Source organism: Saccostrea cucullata, unplaced genomic scaffold, assembly GCF_032062105.1.
Source record: "Saccostrea cucullata isolate Sc308-1 unplaced genomic scaffold, CSIRO_AGI_Scuc_v1 ctg180, whole genome shotgun sequence".
Classification (NCBI taxonomy): domain Eukaryota; kingdom Metazoa; phylum Mollusca; class Bivalvia; order Ostreida; family Ostreidae; genus Saccostrea; species Saccostrea cuccullata.
The window spans coordinates 680032-702321 of NW_026936265.1; the positions used below are offsets into that span (position 1 = coordinate 680032).

At 33.2% G+C, this 22290-nt stretch overlaps 2 protein-coding genes across 5 annotated transcripts in view; one reads left to right on the forward strand and one right to left on the reverse strand.

Annotated features, from left to right (window-relative positions):
* On the forward strand, positions 1–16205 carry LOC134245194 (meiosis inhibitor protein 1-like). Its single transcript, XM_062727467.1, has 29 exons — positions 1–332; positions 1178–1225; positions 2127–2200; positions 2293–2398; positions 5110–5310; positions 6518–6727; positions 6925–6970; positions 7306–7376; positions 7479–7582; positions 8145–8275; positions 8504–8704; positions 8948–9092; positions 9293–9447; positions 9700–9824; positions 9909–10008; positions 10105–10216; positions 10390–10435; positions 10533–10657; positions 10841–10969; positions 11131–11202; positions 11300–11402; positions 11503–11598; positions 12019–12129; positions 12471–12607; positions 13300–13545; positions 13641–13722; positions 14035–14144; positions 14960–15100; positions 16066–16205. Exons 1-29 carry the CDS (start codon positions 95–97, stop codon positions 16141–16143), a joined length of 3543 nt encoding a protein of 1180 aa, XP_062583451.1. The 5' UTR covers positions 1–94; the 3' UTR covers positions 16144–16205.
* The window catches only part of LOC134245192 (protein transport protein Sec24A-like), a 13367-nt gene continuing 7272 nt past the window's right edge, over positions 16196–22290 (reverse strand). For all 4 annotated transcript variants that reach the window (XM_062727464.1, XM_062727466.1, XM_062727465.1 and 1 more), the window contains 13 exons: positions 22164–22230; positions 21882–22046; positions 21613–21770; positions 21333–21434; positions 21035–21158; positions 20672–20830; positions 20009–20182; positions 19535–19645; positions 19062–19240; positions 18615–18752; positions 18239–18436; positions 18024–18127; positions 16196–17395 (listed from right to left, as the gene is read on the reverse strand). In XM_062727464.1, the coding sequence (XP_062583448.1) occupies positions 17281–17395; positions 18024–18127; positions 18239–18436; positions 18615–18752; positions 19062–19240; positions 19535–19645; positions 20009–20182; positions 20672–20830; positions 21035–21158; positions 21333–21434; positions 21613–21770; positions 21882–22046; positions 22164–22230 (1794 nt within the window). In that variant the 3' untranslated portion in view covers positions 16196–17280. The remainder of the gene's footprint in view (positions 17396–18023; positions 18128–18238; positions 18437–18614; positions 18753–19061; positions 19241–19534; positions 19646–20008; positions 20183–20671; positions 20831–21034; positions 21159–21332; positions 21435–21612; positions 21771–21881; positions 22047–22163; positions 22231–22290) is intronic.

Consider the following 22290-nt stretch of genomic DNA (forward strand, 5'->3'; position numbering starts at 1 on the left):
CATCCATTTTGCATTTCGGACCAAACGACAAATCTCCATCCCCAACATATAGATACCAGATCTTAAGCATACTGTATTTTAAACAAAAAGATCGATGAACCAGACAGAAAATCACAAGTTCCATGGAAACACCTGGAGCTACAAAATTCCTCACAGAGAAGAACCTGTGTGTTTTGCCTGCTTGTCTGAAATTTTGGAGGATGATGAGATTATTATGGTTAAGAAAAGACCAGCACTTGCAGAAGCACTTCATCTAATCCATCATCAGGATTTTATCTCTGATTTACAAAGCAACATTGAAATACCAATCCACTTTTCCTTTGTATTGATTGGTAATCTGTCCTTAAATTAAAATCTATTCTTAATGAGTTGCAGAGTCCAAAATGGGCAAAGCCATCTTGAACTGTTTATTTTAAAAAGTTAACCACTGTAAAATGTTCTCATCTTGTTCAGTTTTGTGGGTTATATATAAATAAAAGTGCCATTAATCTTTCTTTTGGGGATGAGGGTAGAGTTCAGTGGGTTGAGGGCTTGGGGTGTTTTGCCACTCTTCCTTGAGAAGGTTTTTTTAATAAAAATTTGCAATAAATGGTTTTTCTATGACATATTTTGCCTCGGATTTATTCCCCTTAGCCTTCATCTTGTAGGGCAAAGCAGTGAATTTTCCTTTTGAACCAATGTTAAACATATATGCCAGATATATATGGGGGAAAAATATTTACAATCTTAAAATTGTGAATTCATAGAGGCTTTAACAAATGTATATTCTTAAGAAATATAGTATTATCTTTACCTCTGTAACCAGTGTAACAAATTGAACTTGGTTGAATAATGAAGGGATCTGGGAATATTGCCCTACAATATGGCGACCATGGGGAATACTGAAACTCTTGCTTAAATCACCTCAATGGAAAACCATCTATAATTCTTTTGCAAAACTCACAATAATTTACCAATTCAAAGTATGATATATGTCACTGATTAGATTTTTTGGCATTGGAACATTTATTGCTTCTAAAGATTAAAAATTGAACAATGCAAAAATTAAAATGTAGCATGATAAAGCAGGCAAACAGACTTTAGAAAATTAATCTTTTATTTTTTGTTTATCTTGAATGATGACACTGACAGTTGAGTAGAAACATCATTGTAATCCAGTGCATACATTGTATTTTAGATATAATGGAGAGTGCAGAATCATCATTTGCATCAAGTGCTGTAGAAGGTACATATGTTTGTGTTTTCTTCAATTGTATAAGTTTCCATTTTTCGAATTATTAATGTTAATATATTAATGTCAAAATATATTGCTTTTCTGCTGTCTGCAATATAATTATGATAGGTCACAGTTTTGCTTTCATCATCAGTTTTAGTACTTGATTTTTATGATCTGAGCATTCAAATTCATTCTTTTCCTGCCTCGGGGTCTATGAGATTGATCAACCTGATACATGTACAAGTATAAAAAGTATGATAACCAATATACAGAATAATTTGTATTGTAGTAGATACATCAAAAAAAGAGTCAGGGTCAAAATAATGGCCAGGATTCAACAGGAAAACTGTTATTCTGTTATAAGTTGATTGAAGACCAGCATGTATACAAGTAATTTGCAATATATAGGGAATTAAAAAGTTATAACTAATGTACATTGATCGAATAAAAATAAATTGATGCAATATTCATTTACGTTGGCATAAAACTATATTGATATATGTTTACATTAACAATATTGTGAGTCTGTTTAGTGTAGATTTGATTTTTGCAGTAATAAAGAGTTCAGTTTAAAAAAAGAAAAACTAACACTCACTACAATTTCAACAAAGGAAGACAAAGGTTAGGATTCAAGTTTACAAAAATGAGCATGTCAACACAAAATTGAAAAAAGAGAACATTTTTGTAAATTGCCAGGCCTTTTTTACAATAATAACTTGCCAAGCACTTGTTTGGATCCCCCATTATTTTAATCCTTGAATGTGGTTTTCTACTAATTAATTTTCTAATACATTAGTTAGAATGGTATTTTTTTTTTTCTCATGCATTAAACTTTTGTGGAGTGAAGGGTAGTGTATAGCATTTTACAAATTAAGCCAGAATCCATCCCTATTTATGATCTTCTTTGCAGTTTTTTTAAAGTTGATGAGCAAAATGGATTCCCGGGATTTATTGGAGAATGTCTTGAATCACATTCAGAGGAAGGTAATAATGTACATCTGTTTGTTTTCAGATTCAATCACAAACACCTGACATTTATCTCTTTTAAAGTTTTGTTTTCACTTATTGCAAAACAGATGTTCCAAGCAGAAAATCCCAAGGAGTTGCATCCCTTGATAGTACTCCTAGGAAGGCTGGTGAAGACATTTGCTCCTTTGTCTAGGATACTCTGTCAGGAGTATGGTGAGACCTTTGTGCTTCAAGAAATTTAATTGACTTCACCTGCACCAATTATGTAGTAAATTGCATGTTTTTTTGGTATATTGCACATTTTTGGACATCATATATTTATAAAGGAACATACCATGTTATCTTCCAGTCACATACTTGCAAATGAACATAGACACTATATTTCCAGATGAAGATATAAATATTTATTTCTTTTTGCTACAGAGAGAATTGGTTTGAGGAGGAAGCATATTTTGATTTAGATTCAAGGGTTAAGTAAAGGAAGCAGTGGATTTACCAGTTCATACACCTGACTTTGGGATCTCTTACACAGACAACTCCGATACCTGGATGGATTCATAAAACTCAAGCACTCGTTTTTCATTTAATTGTTGCACATTCAATTTATATGGTACTCTTTGGGAATTTGGAAGTCCATATGTCAATTAATTGACGGTAGATGTGTGATAATAAGGTTCCTTTTTTTTGGTTTATTTTGTTTTATTTATTTCATATGTTGATCACAAGAGCCTCAGAATGCAGTTGGAGATGATTTGCTGCAACATTTTACCAATGAAATATGTCCTAGCTGTCTTTGTTTCTTAATCCATTTGACATCCGCAGGTGAACTTTGTCAGTGTAAGAATTGTACATGTGCATATTGCATTACTAGTTGAGTTGTAACCTGACAATAAAAATTGACAAAGACGCTATACAAAATGACAAAATTCCTATTCAACAGTGGCGTTGACTGTCGGCCATTGTAGTAATCTCAGTTGTGACAGAGTCCTACAGGTTGTATTCACACCTGTATTTTCCTCACTCACTCAGCTGATCCCTTTAGCTGTATCAGGAGAAAATTGTCTATGTAGCATTTCTGTTTACATAATTATAAAACCCAATGCCTGCTGTGTATATGGCATGCCATACTTATATTGTGAGTAACACAAATTTCTTAAATGTTTTCTGATCCAATTATATTAACCATCTCAGATTGAAATTTTACAAGCTATGTCATATTTCGTAGTTCATTTGAAGACAATCTTATATATATTCACTCAAAAGAAATCTTTTTAAAATTCATGCATGCATCTTTAAAAATGCATAAATGCACTAGCTTGTATCACTTTCATCCACATATCTTTGGATCATTTTAATCTTAATTTTTAAACTTTGAATATATGACTTAGGCAGATAATTCATGCTTTTGCATTGAAGTCTTTTAATTAAATACGTTTTCGTAGAATTAAATTGGAGAGGACTACAGGTTTCGTGTTTGCTTTTTCCACTTTAATGATTAACTATGGCCACTTTAACTGATGAAAGAGCTGATATTTTTAGGCAATACATGTACTCCCAAAATGCATGTTAAATCAAAATCAAACTTACAGACATATCTCCAATATGAAGGAGAATGCATTACACTTCAAAAATAAGATTTTCATTAATAGAATCCTTATCACATTTGCAGTAGGAAATAAAAGTCGAAAATATTGAGTATAATCACCACAAAGTGACATCTCTGTTATTAAATTCTTTGCATGTTCTATAAGATGTCTCTTTAATGAAACATGACTTTTACATGAAATGAATGAAAATCATCAAAAAAATGTATAGTTCTAATATCTCCGACATTTTTTGTAAGTACAGCTTTTAATTGCATTCTATTCAGATCAAAGGTTTTTTGTTGAACCTGTCTGAAGAAGAAACATGGCATAGGAAACATTCTACAGACAGCATAATGCTAGATGCTGAGGAGCTAAAATTAGCTGTATGATTCCTGATTATCTGATGTGATCTTTATGATTCTAAAAATGTTTGTATTATCAGGTGAAATTCTCTTCAAGTCTGCCAAGAGAAAGATAGTGTTGCTTTTTACTGTACAATAAACAGGCAATATCTGTTAGTCCTTTTGTTACAGATTTGTTTGAATTGTAGAAATTTATAACTGTTTCTGATTGATTAGTTATTTTCTCATTCATTAACTGTTTATATATCTCATCTCTCTAAGTCTTATCTCAACTCCTAATCTCTATTATGCCGAATGTAATGGTCTTTGTCATTTCTCGGTTTCTCATTACAAACAGGAGTATTTAGGTTGATTTACTTGGGACCTCAAGGTTTATATTATATGTGACTTGAATGCTCGGTACTTATATTCTGGAAGGTGTAAAGTTCTATACATATATGCTATATAACTGTTGGTGTGTCTCATTTAACCTGCAGTGAACTTCACATTGGAAATGGCTGGATCAGTTATTCAGTTACCATGCCCAGTGCCAAATAATGTACACATCTGACTCATAAACTGCTTTATTTTTCAATGAAATTAAATATAGTTTTGATATATTATTTTTAACAATTGTTTGTTTGTTTTTGTTTAATGTCCCTCTCAAGAATTTTTCACTGAAATGGAGACACAGCCATTTGCCAGTGGAGAGCTGCAAATTTTGTCCTATGCTCATCACTCAGGGCCATTGAGCAGTGAGGGATTTTTTTTTCTGTGCCATCTTCTGTGACACAGGATCTCGTGTTGGTGCGGTCTCATCCAAAGGACTGGTCTCCACATCCCACAGTGGGATTCAAACCCGGGACGTAAGGATCAATTCCTTTCTCCATGACTCCAGACGCTCATACTAATGTGTGTGATGCAGGCGAATATGTAACAATTGAATATAATATAAATGACTTCAATTATGTTAATGTGTAAATGTTTTATCCTTCAGATCAGGTGCTGCAGTGTTTGGTGAACGGTCTGAGTACCCCTGATGAGGAGTTCCAGAGTAACACCGTCTATCTGTTTGTCTATGTTCTGGTGGGTCCTTGGGAAGCTGTTGTGCCTGTCAGTATCCAGCATGCTCTGGCACAAGAAGTGATCTGTCTTCTACACTCATCAAAGGCCCCATACCTTCTTAGGAATCTCATGGGTAAGCATTTGTAGAGCAGTTTAGTATGAAAATACTTCATTCAAGCAAGATAATATTAATCGAATTTCATTGATTGATACAAATTGGTAAAAGTTACTCAAGTTTTGCATAAATTATCCCATGTCTCTGTCCTTGATGTCCCTGGCATACTCCACTAACTAGACAGTGCTTCCTTATATTTCCATTTCATTGTGAAATAAAATTGTAAATTTTGGTTTTAAAATGTTGTCTAATAGATTTAAATTACACAAGACCTCCCATGTCATTTTCAATATTGTATAATATATACAAGATTTACATGTTCATACATATAAGGCCTCCTTAGCTCCCTTCCTATCGATCGGCGAAATTTACATTCTGGTAGACTGATCAAGAAATCAACTTGACTAACTTTTGAAGAGTTATCACAGAGAAAACAAATAGAAATTGAAATATATTATATTATATATTCATTCAATCCTCATCACCTTTCGTCATTGTATGTAGAGATTTATATTATCTGTATGCTATTAATAGCATGATGATCTTTGGGATATATTATTCTTGCAAATGTACATCATTCAGAATTCAAGATTTTTTAAGTGTTAGTAATTGCAGTGCATGTAACATTTGAGACTGTACCCATCTTCTTGTATCTTCTTGAACGATTTTAGAGAATTGCTGCTAAAACAACAGGTGTTTGTGTAAGGGAGCCAGGTTGAAGATGCTATCTGTACTTTTAATCCAAATATTAAGAAAAATATCAACATTTCTCTTTTTATCTTGATCATATTTCAGACATGCATTTTTTTTTTTATTAAAGTATTATGAATATTTCATGCAATATTATGCAACATTCTGGCATTTCTGCAACAAAAGTTGAAAGAGTTAATTTTTATCAATGTATACTTTATCATCATAGACCAAGATGTTTTGCCTTGAAAGTAATTTTTATATTTTGCGAGATTTCTCCTAAGGTTTATATAAGCATGCATGCCTGTTTATGTATAGATAGAATCAAAGTCATATCGCCCAATATATTCTTTAAGGTAATGGAGTTTTAAACATTAAATGATAATATTTTATTTGTTATTTAAATACATTTATATTAACTTGGAAGAATGAGGAAACAATAAGTATATATTTGTACTCTCTAAAATCAGACTTAGCAATAAATAATTCAAAGGGTGTTCAAATGCATGAAAGAAATTTGAAAAATTAATTTCAGCCTTATTGAAGAAATTGATCAGCAGTGCTGAACTGACACAGATCCTGATGACCCTTGACCTGAACAGTTTGAACCTTTTGACCTCTCTGAAGAAGCTAATCATCAGCAAGAACTCTGACCTTCAGAGGTCAGCTCTCTATGTTCTATCTTGCATCTTGTCACGGGAAAATGAAGATTATTGCAGCACAGTTCTCAACTCTGATATTATTGGTATGCAAGCTTTTTTTTTCATTTTGTATGCCTTAATGATAAATGTAAGGATTTAAAACTAGTACATAGAATTTCAAAATATAATTTAGTCAAATCCCAAAACATTTCATGTATTGTGAATGAATCTTAAAATTGGTGCAGATTTTTTTTAATTATCCTTCCTTCATGCTTATTTTTTTTTTCAACGTTGTATCCAGAGTTTATGTTTGAAGCTTTACATTGCCAAAGTCCTGATCAGTTGAAGTAAGAATTAAATGTCTCAAGTAATTTTATTGTTTCATTTTTTTTACATTTGGATTCAATGTTTTTACCAAGGGCATATAAATCCTGCTAATGTCCTTGTTCATTGTTTTTGAAATGAAACTAAGATTTTCAAGTTAAGATGCATGCAAAATTCATGTGTGTATTTTAATAGTTATTAGTATGTGTTGAAGTTTTACAAATTCAGATGTTATCATTTTAATAATTTCATTTCCAGTATGTTAACCACATACTCACAGTTTTCCACTGAACTGTATGCTCAGCATAGTGTTCAGTGGCATTTGTACCCTTAATGATACTGGAGTTTTTATTTCTAGGTTTGTGTTAGATTCTGTGGAGTCTATGTGTCATTCAGATCTGTTCTACACCAAATGTCATGCTGTATATGGTATGCTATATTTTATCTTTGATAGTAAGGATGTATATACATATATTGGTTACCGGTATCTCTTTCATTTGAAAAAAAAAAACTATGACAATTTGATTCCAGGATTAGAATCTTTATTATATGCCTTGGAAAGTCTGCTAGAGAAGAAGAATTTGGAGCTGTGTAAAACTGGTTTTGATATCTTGACAGCTCTACTGATGAGGCAAGTTTAAATTCATGTATATACTTGAGAGTTATGTTGAGGAAACTCGTATCAGTGTGCATTTCATGCTTGCTGTTAAAGTATCTATTTTGAGATAATGTTCAGCACATTTTGGTGCATCTTTTATAGATGTATGAGAAAACAACTAATTGCAGCTATCATTTAGCTGAGTAAATCTGTTAATTTGGAAGGCATATGGCCTTCTAACATGCTGATAGTTCTATTTTACTCCACTTCTAGAAGAAACATTTACTTAATTTTCTTCAGGCCTTGATCCTAATGATCTTAATAAAATTCAATGTAAAAAGATGAAAAAAGTTGATCTTTTAAAATAGAACCCAGTCTATGGATTGCACCATTCACAAACTCAGCAAAGACTAACTCTAAAGTAGTGGAATTTAAAGAGAAAAAAAAGAATTTATATGTAAACTGAACTTACCTTGATATTAAAATATTATGTATAAATGTATAGAGAACATATATGATTATAGCATTCTGAGTGTTAAGTTGGTGTATACATGTATTAACACTATTTACAGAACTTTCAGTAATTCGTTTTTAGACAGCCAAGCAATGTGCCATTATTTGTCAACACCCCGACTCTGTCCTCTTGTTTGGAATTGATCAGTTTGGGAATTCAAGAGCCGCACCCAGAGGTCTTTTTCAGCAGTATGCAGTCCCTGTGTGCAGTCATCAAGTCAGTCTTGTTTAAATACGAGCATACTTAAGATGAATTTGTAAATGATTTATGTGAAAGAAAAGGCCTTGATTGCATGATCATACATTTTGATAAATTTTGAATGCAGTTGCAGTTCAAGGGAGATAATTCTGATACCAAAAATGAGTAAAATTAAACCTCTTCCTCTCTATACTGTTTACTTTTCTCACAAACCATAATGAGGATTCCTTTTCTTTTTTGAACCAGGAAAAATCATCTTCTGTTGCCAGTCCCATTTGAAGACCTGAAGAGAATAATTGAATTGATGATCAACAGACTCTTAAAAATGGACATGTCTTTGAGTTCCGTTGTCTTCAGAGACAAAAAAGGAGTAATGCGGAGTTCTGGGGAAAAGAAATGGGAGGATCCAATAGAAATTGTCATTCTTATCCATGGAGCATGTTTCCAGTAGTTATTGTTACTTTTTCTTTCAACTTGTTTGATATGAACCAAACAATGTCTATTGTATGAGTATTAGGCACCTGTATCTTTTCTGGTTATCTGTGCATACATGTACTTATACACATGTATTTCTTTTTTTCTGCTTTAACATTATTGTAGCATTGCAACTGCCATGATCTGTTTTAATCTTAACTTGAGTATTTTTTTCGGGGTAAACTGGATTATATTATGAATATCATTTATATATAGACTGATGGAGGAGTGCAGGGATGACCCTTTGACATGTACCACAAACTATCTCTCTACTGATTCCCAATCCAAGGAAACTTCTCTACAGCAGTTCAACAACTTTATTATCAATTCTGTCATAGACAATGTTGTACCCTTAACAATGGTAAGAAAACTGAAAATCAAAGGAGAAATTGATATACTGATTTATCAACTTTTATTTTCAATTATTTATAGTAGCTTTTGCATTGCAGGTGGTTCTTAGAGGTTTACTACTGGTAAATGCTGTGTTATGATATCAATTTATCATACTTTCTTCCTGTTCTTTTCTTTGGATTTCCTAATTGTGTCACTTTAACATTACAGAAAAGCATGATCAAGGGAGATAACCCATTACTATGTAGACAGCTCCAGAAGTTGCTACTAGAACTATACAATGCTGACCACGACAGATGTACAAAGCTCTTGATACAAATGATATCAGAAGGATTTCTATCTGCAATCATCAACAGGAGACAAGAGTTTGTACATAGTGAACTGTTTACAAAATAAAAAGAAAAAAAAAAAAAACATTAATTCTTCTTATGATAAGATTTCCAAACTTCCCAATTTTTTTTTTCAATATTTAAGAAAAATGTTTTTCTGAATGAAATTAAAGCAGAAAAGAATAAATAAATTGACAAAAGACATAGAATTATTTGACGATATATAACTATTTGTTAACCTTTGGTTATATTGTGAACCTAGGTTATATTGCTGATTGTTATTTCCAGATCTTCAGAGATGCTGGATTCAGAAAACAAGTTCCTGTTACAACTTTGTCATATTCTCCATGAGGAGGACACTCCAGAGTTACCTTTTCCTGATTGGGTTGAAACTGGCATTTTGAATTTAAAAAGTACTCAGTTTTGCAAAATTATTTAAACTCAGAGCCTAAATCTTAGTTTGAAACTTTAAATTTGTTTAAGTTTAATCCTTTCAGGTAACCTGAATGATTATCAGCTGACACTGCAGCATATGAGCGATGCTACAAGAAATCTCTACCTTTTCCTCGTGTACCAAATGTGCAAATTGGATGATATGTAAGTCAATAAAGTTATAGCTCAGAAAAATGAATGGCTAATTATGTGTGTTATATTATGAATTTCAGTCATTTGACTTGTGTCGTGTTCTTTCAGACCATTAAGTGGACAGGAAATTCTCACCATTGCTAATGGTTATGTAGAGAGTAGTTATTGTCAGATGCAGTTATCTTCCCTGGAGAAGAAGCAGATTGTCTTTTTGTGGGCTGTAAGTTTGGCAGGGTTAGATTTATACTTGAAAAAAGTGTCATAGTATCCCTGTAGATATTAACTAACATTGATAAAACTCATTTGAACAAATAATTGTTTTCTAGGGTTACAGTCACATTACAATGTTCAATATTTAAGTAATCACGTAACCTGCAATTTTTGACGTTTTAGTTTTCAGTTTCCCTTCTCCAAAACAACATTGAAGAATATAATCCAGGTAAAGGCATACATTTCAATACAGCATATAAAGTAACAAAAAGTTAGCACAATAAGCTATGGACCACTTACTTTAAAACTGAGTACATTTTTTATAGCTGGTGACCTTGTGTTAAGAACTGTTTGTGAAGAGTCCCCCAGTTTATGGTACACTCACCATTCTGCATTTCTGTACTGGGTTTTCCTGGACTCGGAAATCTGCAACAAAGCTGGGCCTCAAATAGTAAGCTGTAGTCTTATTTTAAGTAACAGTTTGATCGTTGTATAATGCCCCTCTCGAAAATTTTTATTTTATTTATTTTATTCTCATTATCGTATGGAAAGGCCCAACACTTTCCGATGGAGAGCTGCAAATTTATACCTATGAACTGAGTGAATACCAATTTTCAGTTTGATATTGATTCAGATTGATTGCTGGCTGAATGGTATTATTAATGCCCAAGAAAATGATTCCGATGATTTTATAGAAAACTTGGAAGAAGTTCAGCACTTGTATGAGATGTTTGCTAATGCAGAATTTACTGAGGCATTTATGGTGAGTGATGCACATGTACATATGCATAAATTGTAACAAGTCATAATATGTATGTGTAATAGCAGATCCAAATGTAGCAAGGGAGTAGCAAATTTTTGACTTGGAAAAAAAAAGTAAAAAGAAAAATATGATAGAGATTGAAAACTAAATTCTTATTTCAGATGACATTGGTTTCCCCCTCCCAGGAAACTGCTTCCTTGTCTTGTTCAGTATTGAAGAATTTTCTTGAAAAGGTAGTTCAGTGCGTTCTTGTAATATACACTATCTCTGGTGAATGTGATTATTGTTTTGTCATGTATTGTATTTGTTTGTTTTTTTCTTTCCATGCAGATTGTGGAGACAGACATGTCTGAAAACTTTATATTATGCGTAAGAGGCAAAGGCAGACAACTCCTGCAGGAGGTGTTTCTTAGAGAGGACAAGAGTCTACAGGGTATTAACATAATAATATTAAATGTGATTTTATCGTATTACCAAAATAAAGGGGAAACTATAAATTCTGTAAATGCTTTACCTTGTAGTTTTTGTTTTAGATGACCACTTGAAGAACACCTTGTCCATTCTGATGATAACTTTCAATACTCTCACTGTAACTGTTGATGGACAGGATCTGAAGCTGTTATATCATGGTAATCAATAATGACATTTTTTTGCCCCACCAAGTATATGGCCAGAGCATATCATGTTTGTCATGTCCATCTCCCCTCCTTCCATCTTTTTTTTCTGTCCTGCCTTGAACCTCTGTATTTATAGCTGCATTTCAAAGCAACACTTCAACTGATGTTTTGTAAAATTCATACATTGATATACTGTATGTAAACGTAAAAAAGCAGGCTTCATATTTCAGCAGCTTTGGCACTGACACTGATGAGCTAATTCATCAATACTGCCAAGAAATCATATAAAACTACATGTACTATATTATACATTGTGGAAGTGTGTAGTGCTATAGATATTCAAGTGAGTAATGTAACCCATGAACTCTAGTTCATAGTTTTAAAAGTTCTTTTCTTTTTAAAATTTAAAAAGTAGAGATTTTGTTATTGCAGTGTCTAAATGGTTGTGTGAGGCCTCAGTAGAGAAGTGTCCTGAGTTGACAGAGATGATCCTGAGACTGGTCATCCACTACATCCAGACTTCAGATTCCCTTCATAGTAGTGGTAAAAAGGATTCACTAATTTGATAAATACTGTACAAGCACAAGTTTTCCTGGGGATAAAATTTTGTTGATTTGTCATCAAAAGTAAGTTTCGTGGGCATTTAATTTCTTTGTTTTGAAAGTAAACCTATTCAATATATAGTCATATAAAATTTTGTGTGGGATTTAATTTCGTTGATAATTGTTAACAATGAAATTAACGAAATTTAGTCCCCCAAGACTATTTGTACTTTTACAGTAATTCGAAGTTTATTCGCTTAAAGGTTAAATTTCAAACTGGAAATATCTCCCATATTTTGTGACTAAATGGCATAATTACAATTAAACTCATTTCTTCTTTAGTTCTGCCAATGATAATGCAAAACATAACCCTGTTGAAGACACTAGAGATATTGACAGTGTCTTGGAATGACAGTGTGTCTGGGTTGTCTCTCTGTATCCTCTCCTACATTATGGAATTTTCTGTTCAAAGTTCACAAGTATGATTGAAATATTGTAAAATGATTTTTTTTTTAATGTAAAATTTTGATATTTCTTTATCACTTGTATCATATAATGTGTACCTTAAGCCCTATTTACACGATCTGATTTGTAAGATGTGACTTGCCACATCTTACAAATCATACCGTGTAAATAGGAAAATCATAAGACAGATATGAAGTCAGATGGAGTCAGATGGAATAGAAACATGCTCTATTCCGTCTGGCAAGTCAGATGGTTTTAACCAATCATTGACAAGGTCAGAGAGGTTGATCTATATAAAGAAGAACTAACATGTGAATTTTTCACGCACTTCTTCTCCAAAGATAATTCAATATCAATTAATCTATTTATTGTAATTAAAATATGGGTGGAAATCCTGAGAGGACATTTTTTATTGGCTGGACAGAAGAGAGAACTGAAATAAACTACAGAACAATCTGAAAGATTAGTCGAACAATATCAAGAAGAAGTAGATTTATTAAAACACAAATGGCTATTAAATTATCATCATCCTTCATTGTGAAATGTAAACAAAAAAAATTTGGAGGGAAATATTAATGAACTTCATGTCTGACAAATCATACCGTGTAAATGAAACACTGGAGTCAGATGTGAAATCACATCTGAAATCACATCTTACAAGTCAGACCGTGTAAATAGGCCTTTATACTTCTGTTTCTCTTTGAAGGCATTATCACAATCAGTAGTGAAGATAACAGTCTCACTGTATCCCCTGGAGAAAAGACTGAGGTCCAGCTCTACCCTTCTACAGCAGGGCTTCCTTCAGTTTATGGCCACTTCTTTCCAGAATAAATTTGTCAGTAACATCATTGAATTTTCAAATGAAGGAAGATATCCCCCAGATTGCAGGTGCCCTCTGATATCTTCAGATATCACATGTCTATTTTGTTATCTTCAGCAATTTATGGTACAGGTACGTCACATGTGTGAACCTAGTATTAGGAGTGATGCCATTAATGTCACTTTATTCATATCAATCAGATTATTTGATATAATTTTAAATTTAAGGAATGTTTGAAGACTAGACAGATTGCCTTTCACTGTCTACAAGCATTAGTGACTTATCTTTCCAGTGTTGATCTTCCATTGTGTAAGTTCATACCATAACTCTTATTTTTTGTGAGTATTAATTAATATAAGGAAATTACTTTTAGACGTCAAATTATGAGAACAATAATTTGTGAGTGGAGGGTTGATCAGAAGTTGTTACAATGATTTCAGCACTATAAAAAATAAAAGCAAATATTTTATTTTTGCAGTAATTCATTCCTCACATTTATTTAGGAATCTACAGTATATAGATCAGCAAATTGTTATTCTAATCACATGGTATTGATGAAAACTCAAAAAGGTTCTTGTGTACAATTTGACATTCACATTAAATTTGATTTCACTTATATAGATGAGGAACTGCTCACTCACCCCTGGAACACTGCCATGTTGGAAGTCATGGTCCAGATGACAGATGATGACACAGAAGCCATAGCAACAACCTTTGACATGTTACAGTTTGTGAGTCACAAAAAGACAGAACAATTTTATATAAATGTTTTACATCAAGAAATTATTTAGTTATTTTAAGGTTACATTATACAATTATTGCTGTGTTTTGAGGTCAATACAATGATTTAGCCATCTGAGGAGTACAATATTCACCGAGCCCGGAGGGCGAGGTGAATATTGTACTTCGAAGATGGCTAAATCATTGTATTGACCGAAAAAAACAGCAATAATTGTTTTATTATATGATTCACTAGTAAAATGATCAAACCTATTACTTGTTTGCATTTAATTAAGTCCTATCCAAATACAATTAAGAGAGAAGCAGAATTAAAATGTTAATCAACCTTACAGGTCGTATTTATTTTTTTTTTTAAGTTTTTTTAATCAATTTTAGTTGCCATGAAAAAAAATTATGTCAGTCTAGGATAGATTTTTAAAGAAAGGAGTATTATCAGGGAAAACTGACTGCCAAAAAGTAAAAATTGTTGTTCAGTAAAAGTGTTGGAGGAGTGTCCCTGCATCCCCTCTTATCACCCTAAACCGAAAATATATATTCGCTTATGTTTTCTTCACATGAAAAAAAAGTTATAGTAGTTTAAATAGCTTTCCAAATCAATTTGTATCAATTTGGAATTTCCCGATCTATTTTTAGATCAATGTAGAGGAAATAAATCCTTGTTTTGACCTGGAACGTCACGTGCAGGTCAATACAACGTAGTATTTTTCTAACATAGTTCGATCTCAGCCAATCAGAAAGCTGGAAATTATTCAATCATATGATAATTTAGATGATATGCTGCTTGCAAGACACATTCTGATTTCAGATTTTGTGTGAAAAAATTGGAAACAGGATAGTGATGGAATCATTTGAGTTGATTGAGATTGTTTCTCAGTTCCTTGGAGAGCAAAAAGCAAATACACTTGTAGAAGCTCTGAAGAACCAATGTTTAGATCTCATTGAAAAGGTAAACATGTAAATAAAGTAAAATATTAACTTCAGCCCAGTCTTGGAGCATAACATTAGCAAAGTTATGAACTGCAAGCCATGCCTATTGAATAACCACCATAAGTTTTATTTTTAGTTCATCTGAGTAAAGGCTCAAGTAAACTTTTCTGATAAATTTTTTTCTGTTGCCTGAAGCCATCATTGTTACCATTTACTTTTCACATGTTCATCTTCTCCAGAACCAATGGTCAAGTTCACCTTGTTCAATGCAAAAATACACATGAGCAAAACATCTTAAGAACCTCTGGGCCAGGAAATTTCTGTAAAGTTTTTCAAAGCATGACTCAATCTCTTGGGTAGAGGGTGCACAATGGACGATCGAGTTTTATATAGGATTGTACGTGGGAAAATCTGACCCCCAAGATCACTTGACCAAGTGGTCTAGAATTTTCAAATATTGCAAATACTGTTGCGCATTTCAACTTTTTATTCTGAGCCTCGCCCTAACACCAGAATTTCCATCCAAGGGGCCATAAAATTTACAGTTTGGAAAAGGCACCATTACTCGTCAAGTATCTTTGCAAAATAACAAGGGGCAGAGAAGTTATCAAAGCATTAATACATTTTCAGCACATAATTAACAGCCTCACCCTACCATCAAAACTCCTGACCTTGGGACCTTGAATTTCACAATTTGAAGGAATCGTTGCTTGTTTTAATCTTTCCAACAGTTGACTGCTTGATATGTCAAGTAGTGAAAAAAGATTTTTGAATATTGCACCAATTTTGATCATTTGCCCCACCCCAGGGGGAGGGGACAATAAAATTAAAACTTTCTTGTTGTTTTTTTTTTTGTAGATCTACGAAATTGGTTGAACGTGATTTAGTTATTTATGAGAAGCTAAAAATACTCTGTTTTTAACAGATGCACAATGAACTATGACAAAGGTAAACAGTAATAGTTATTTTTCCTTACTATTACAGTTTCTGAAAGTGGTTCCTGTCCAATACCAGCAACAGATCATTGCCACCTTTGAGTCTAAGAATGAACCAGAGAGATGAGAAATTTAACCATCATATATGTTTGCATTGTACTACAAAATAAACAACTGCAAACTTTTGAACTATTTTATTATTTTGGGCTTTTATATTAGATTTATTCTTCCCTAAAAAAAATTACATGACACAGATTGCATTTGTCAAATACAGTAAACTTCAATATTTACATAAGAGATCTCCACCAATCATAAAAGCAAATGGAATATCAACAATGAAGGGTATTCATTTTACATGAAAAAGCACCAGAGACATACACCATTTAATAATCTCTCACACACACTGGTTTATACAGCATGAAGATCAACCATCTATCAGTAGCACATAGCTACCTTAATGCAATCTTGCATTTGGTCTGTAAACCCAATAAGTCATGTTTTAAAACTAGAACATATTTTTAAAAACCTGCAAAATATTTGTTACACTAAAGAATTTTAAATAAATTTTAAAAAGAATGAGATATGGTATTAATTGTGTATCTGTAATTGCACAAAGCAAGTTTTTGAAAGTGCAGTACTTCAAAATAAAGGTGTTCAATACACGAAAGATAAATTACTTCACATATACATACATTTACATGAATTTTTTTGCACTTGGATAAATTAACACAATAAATATAGCAACATACATAATATGTCATAGTCATGTTTTTATGCACAGTGGAGAGCAGTAGTATAAGCCTAAGCAAGTTCCCTTTAACCTAGATTTGAGGGATCCAGAAACACTTAAGACTACCAATCTGATACTCTAGCTGGAACAACCTTTGCTCCCGCATTCATATTTGCAACCTTGATAGATGACTACTAAACTACATAAAATTTCTATTTGTTGAAAGACAAATCACATCAACAAAATCTGTTACTTAATTTTTCAATCCAGCACATGCTTTGTAAGCTCAAATATACATGTACATGATAAATACACATGTAGAAACATAAGTTGATATTTTTATAATGTTTAGGAATACACCTGTCTGTTTATACCATCACAGTTTGACTACTAGGTAACTGTTTTACAGTACACGACCTTTGACCTTTGACACAGGAAGTAAGCAGTCAAATACACCCCTATATTTACTCCTAATATTAAATGGTATCACATCAACACAACACATTTTGGCTGAAGGTCCCCTCTAGACAAACATCAACTCTTGATTTGTTTTTGTAAATGCTGTAGGAACTCATACAGAGACATGGAGGACTCCGATCGGTCTTCCACCATCTTTTCAAAGAACTCCAGTCGTCTCTTACTGTCCTCTCTGAGAATTAAAACAAAATAAACATAATTTTGACTCTGACAAAGGCAATAAGAGGAAGAAACGTGTACTGTCTACTAGAAATATGAAATGTAAGCTAAAATCTGATATACTACTGGGCTTAGGTAGTGATGGATTGTAAAACTATCTGTTGAAGACTGATGGCTAGATCTGTATAGACCCAAAAGGCCAAAACTTCTCATATAATCAGTATAGAATTTACCAGCCGAAGCATTTTTGAGCCAGTAATCGATCTGTTCCAATTTTGAATCATAAAATGTAGGCATACATGAACAAGAAACTTGCACTACAAATGTTGATACTGTTATAAAATGCATTAGATTAGTCTGTTTTCAGAATGCAGGGAATTCTGTTCTCAATACAGAAAACTACTTTCAATTTACATGTACATGATCAATGGTCATTGACAGATTTAAAGAGCTCAAATTGCAATGCTAAAATTCAATTCTAGCACAAGTACTCATTCCAGTAACACTGACTCCAAATAAATAAGCTAGCTAAGGATACGCATATGGGCATACCTAGCACTTTATCAATAAGTATTGGTAGGAATATGCAATAACCATGCTTCAGAGGAATTGTGTCGTTGGAATCAAATCAATGTGTTTACCTTATAACATAGAAGCACGATCCTCCAGGTCTGTTGTCCAGTAAATCCGTGATGAAGTTTCTCATCAGCTCTGATCTCTCATTGTCCAGTTCTGGCAGGTCAATCTGTCAATCAAAAGAGTTACATGAGTATTCACACAAAACTAATCAGAACATCTAGCTACCAACTCTCAGTGCTTTTATTATACTGAAAGCTTATGGTTATGGTTTACTTACCAAGCCTTCAGGAATGGACATAAAGTTGGGTGCGTCCAACACCTCCTGTATAAATGTTTGTGGTGCTCCACTGCCAACATACAGGTAAATACTGTCCAGGGTGTCCATCACGTAAACTCCTGTACGGTCAATGTTAGCAGAGGACAAGTGAAGTAATGGTGGCTTTGGCACAAGTAAATCTCCTTTCTTTTCTGTATTCTATCAATAGCAAAGAGAAAAGAAAGACCTGACAAGTACAGTGTATACCTTGAATTGATTTGTTTTTAATTTTTGAAGTCCATGTAAAGTTTTGGTTTTTGACTTGAAACTACCAAAAAATAAAGGTTATTGGTACATGTATTATTTACACATGGATAAGGTTCTAAACCAGACTTACATAGTTTTCGATGCTATGGACTGGGTATAGACCTGGATACAGCATCTTCAGAAGCTGTCCGACTGGCAGGCTCTTACACTGCTGCATGGCAAATACACGCTCATCTAAGGGTGTGTTCAGGCCAACACGGAAAGCCTTCTGTAAAAGTTAATATTAGCAAACTAAGTGTATGCAACACCAGGTTATTGACTTGGAATTTATTTATAAAATTTAAAATTATGCATTGCCAAATTTCTATAACCACTTTGTATCTATAAAAAATTGGTCTATTATTTGGTTAATTATTTTGAAAATGTTTTTAATGAAAATCAGAGATTTCACGCTTTGTTCAGAGTTGCCCTCTGGGTATTTTCTTTAAAGAAGTGCAAAAACTTTCGTCTATATTATAACATAACACACACAGAGAGAGATGTACTTCTATGTAAAAGAAAGTTTAAATCAACTTACTGATTTTAGAAGAGCCAAAATAAATGCTGGTAACATTCTGAGGGAGTAACAGATAGGTAGACTTCCTATTCTCTGAGCTGGAGGAATAGTGCTCCCAAAGGATGCTAGAGAGTCCATGGCAGCATTGATCAGGGCCTCCCGGGCATCAGTCAAGGAAGAGGTCACACTTCTGTCCACAGCTGTCAAAATATAGAAATAATGTCAACATGTCTAAAATAGGAATCCTACAAAATATTACTCAAAGATGGGGCCATAACATAACATCTGAATTAAAATTTGCAAACAACTAAGAGCATAGGTCCTGCATCACCAAAATAATGTCAATTTGTAAGTATACCCCACAGCAGATTTGTTTTGACAAGATAAGATAAAATCTTGCACATGTAGAACAGTAAGGTATATTTCTCTTAGCACTTGTGGTAATCTGATAATTACATTTTTAATTTCGAAAAAGTTAATCTCTTAGTTCTTACCCATTTTGGCCAGAAGTCCTACTATAGCCTGCTGATCGGCCCCGGCGTAGATTTCAGACAGCTGATTTGTCACTGGTAAACAAAGTGTGTGGACTCGTATTCTACGCTCCCCTATAGAGGAAGATAATACATTGTATATCTAATTCATTAACATTAGATATTTCATTATTGTTACACTCATATCAAGGATAACTTAAACATTCATCTCTACTGAGTTAACTCGTGTAGTCCAGGTAACACTGATCCTGTTGATCTTAATCCTGTTTGGACTACCCCCTAATGTGTCCCAAAATACATTGGATTCTAAATTTAAATTGCACTTCATTAATATATAACATCAAAATGCATGACTTTCAACACTTCAAACAACCAATCCTAATGAGAAATTAAAGACTGTTTCTTTTTAATGTACTTCAAATATTCACATAAAACCCTAGGTTGCACAAATTTTTAAAAACAAACTCAGATGTTTACCTTTACTTGATGTGTACAGCAAAGCTGCTTGGAAACACACAGTATTTGTATCAACTAAAGAATCTTCTATAGACATCTGCATTCCAAAGCCAGCATCAGGATTAACATTGGGTAATGAGAGTAAGTCGGTGGAACGAACAAAGAAGTTACCATGGAAAGTATGAATACTTAAACCTGTAATACATACATACCGATCTCATATTCATGTCTCATATTGGATTCTAAATTTAAATTGCACTTCATTAATATATAACATCAAAATGCATGACTTTCAACACTTCCAACAACCAATCCTAATGAGAAATTAAAGATTAGGCTTTTGAGATTATAGAGAACTGTTTTTTTTAAATGAGAATGGAACAAGTATATTTGTAAACCTTGTCATTGGTCATCTATACAGAGAAGAAGATTTTCAAAGAAATAATTTATTTGTTATTTTACCCAGAAGCAGAGAAGAAGATTTTCAAAGAAAAAGCATCCCAAGTGTACACCAAGGTTGATATGAAAAAGATGCCAGAGTTTCTCTTAACTTCACATTTCAAGAAAAGTTAGTAACAAAATTGTACCTTTGGTACACCTTGTCATGGTCTCATCACAGCTAAAAAGATGCTAGATTTTTCTCTTATCTTCACATTTCAAGAAAAGTTAGTAACAAAATTGTACCTTTGGTACACCTGATTCTCATCACAGCTTCGAATCCAATCTTCCTCGTCAGATAACGCCTCAGATCTGCCTCAAACTTCTCCATTAATGATGGATTTTTTACAGAATGGAATGATGGGTATTGATAGACACACCCACCTGAATATTTAGATATACAAGCTGAAAAAAAAGAAATGTAAGAAAGTTAATGTCTGTGACATAGATAACCTTTCAGACTTTTTAATTCATGGTCCAATTTTTTATACAAAATTACCTAATTCAAAATCAATACTGTCCTTAATACTTTATTGAGATTTTAATCACAACGGTATAAATCATAAAATGTTTGCAAAATTTCATGAGAAAAACCTTTCATTTACTTACATATTGATGCTATATCAGCATACTGTCCATTTAACATAAATAAATCTACTGCTACTTGTTGGGCTGAGCAATCCAGAGCCAATTTCTTGTAAAAATCTGTTGCTGGACCAAGATTTGTTACATTCTGAAATTTAATTAACATAAAGCATATCCGACGGCATATAAAAAATTAATGACATAAAATATTTTAAACATAACAAAATTCAGCATTGACAACACTATCATGTTTTAGCAGTGTCAACTTTAAGTCCTACAGAATTTCTACCAGCTGGATTGCACTAGGAGGTATAAGACTCACCTTGCCCGATCTCAGGCTGGGGTCCTCTCTGGACTGTAGAGACCCCGGTCCAGCGGTGGGGAGCACTGTCTGCATGACCGTGACCCGACCCCCAACAGGACTCTACAAAGTCAAGTAAATCAGGTAATGGCAACATATTCATGGGATGGTATATAGAATAACAAGTTTACCACGAAAAATATTTGAACTTGTTTGCCGTAAATCATTTCCAGTGTGATCCATGTAACATAATTTGCCTATGACTTCAAATGCCATCTAAATTGTAACACTGAATGCTTACCACTAGTTTGTGTGCAGCCTGGAGTGCTGCTCCTAAAGCACTTCCTGTCTCTAGATTTTCTTCAAAGAGACCAGGCATCTGACTCAGTAAATCCACTACCAGGTCCTTGCACTCATTTAAATTGACTAGAAGATTATCAGGACAAGGCAGGAAAATGTCTACAAAAAAAGTCAAGGGAAGATCATCAGTATACATTTACTTGAATTTCATTACAATATATTAAACAATAACTAGATTTTTACACTCACAAACACATATAAAACATTTACCATCAATATCTGACACCGTTAACATCTGTGGCTGTGACAGTCCCTCTGCGAGGTTAAAAAAGTGTAATGCCCTATCATACGCAATAAAACCAATCTGGGTCCTAGAATCTCTTGGTAACTTGTCTATTTCTTCCAGCAACAGTTGGCAGAAAATGCTTAAGTACCCTGTAAAATCAATACATCCAAATTTTGAAAAATATTTCCTTGAAGAGGTTTATCTTACATTGGTTTTATAGTTTGCAGTCAAGTATTTGTAGCAATTTATAGCATACACAAACATACCAGTTTCTATAGCATTAAAAGAGACATCCAGTAGAAATAGATATAATGCTGGCTGGGGAGGGCGCAGCTGAAAGAGAGAGGTAAAGTGCAAACATTTGTATTAATTTTATAAAAGAATAAGAAATTG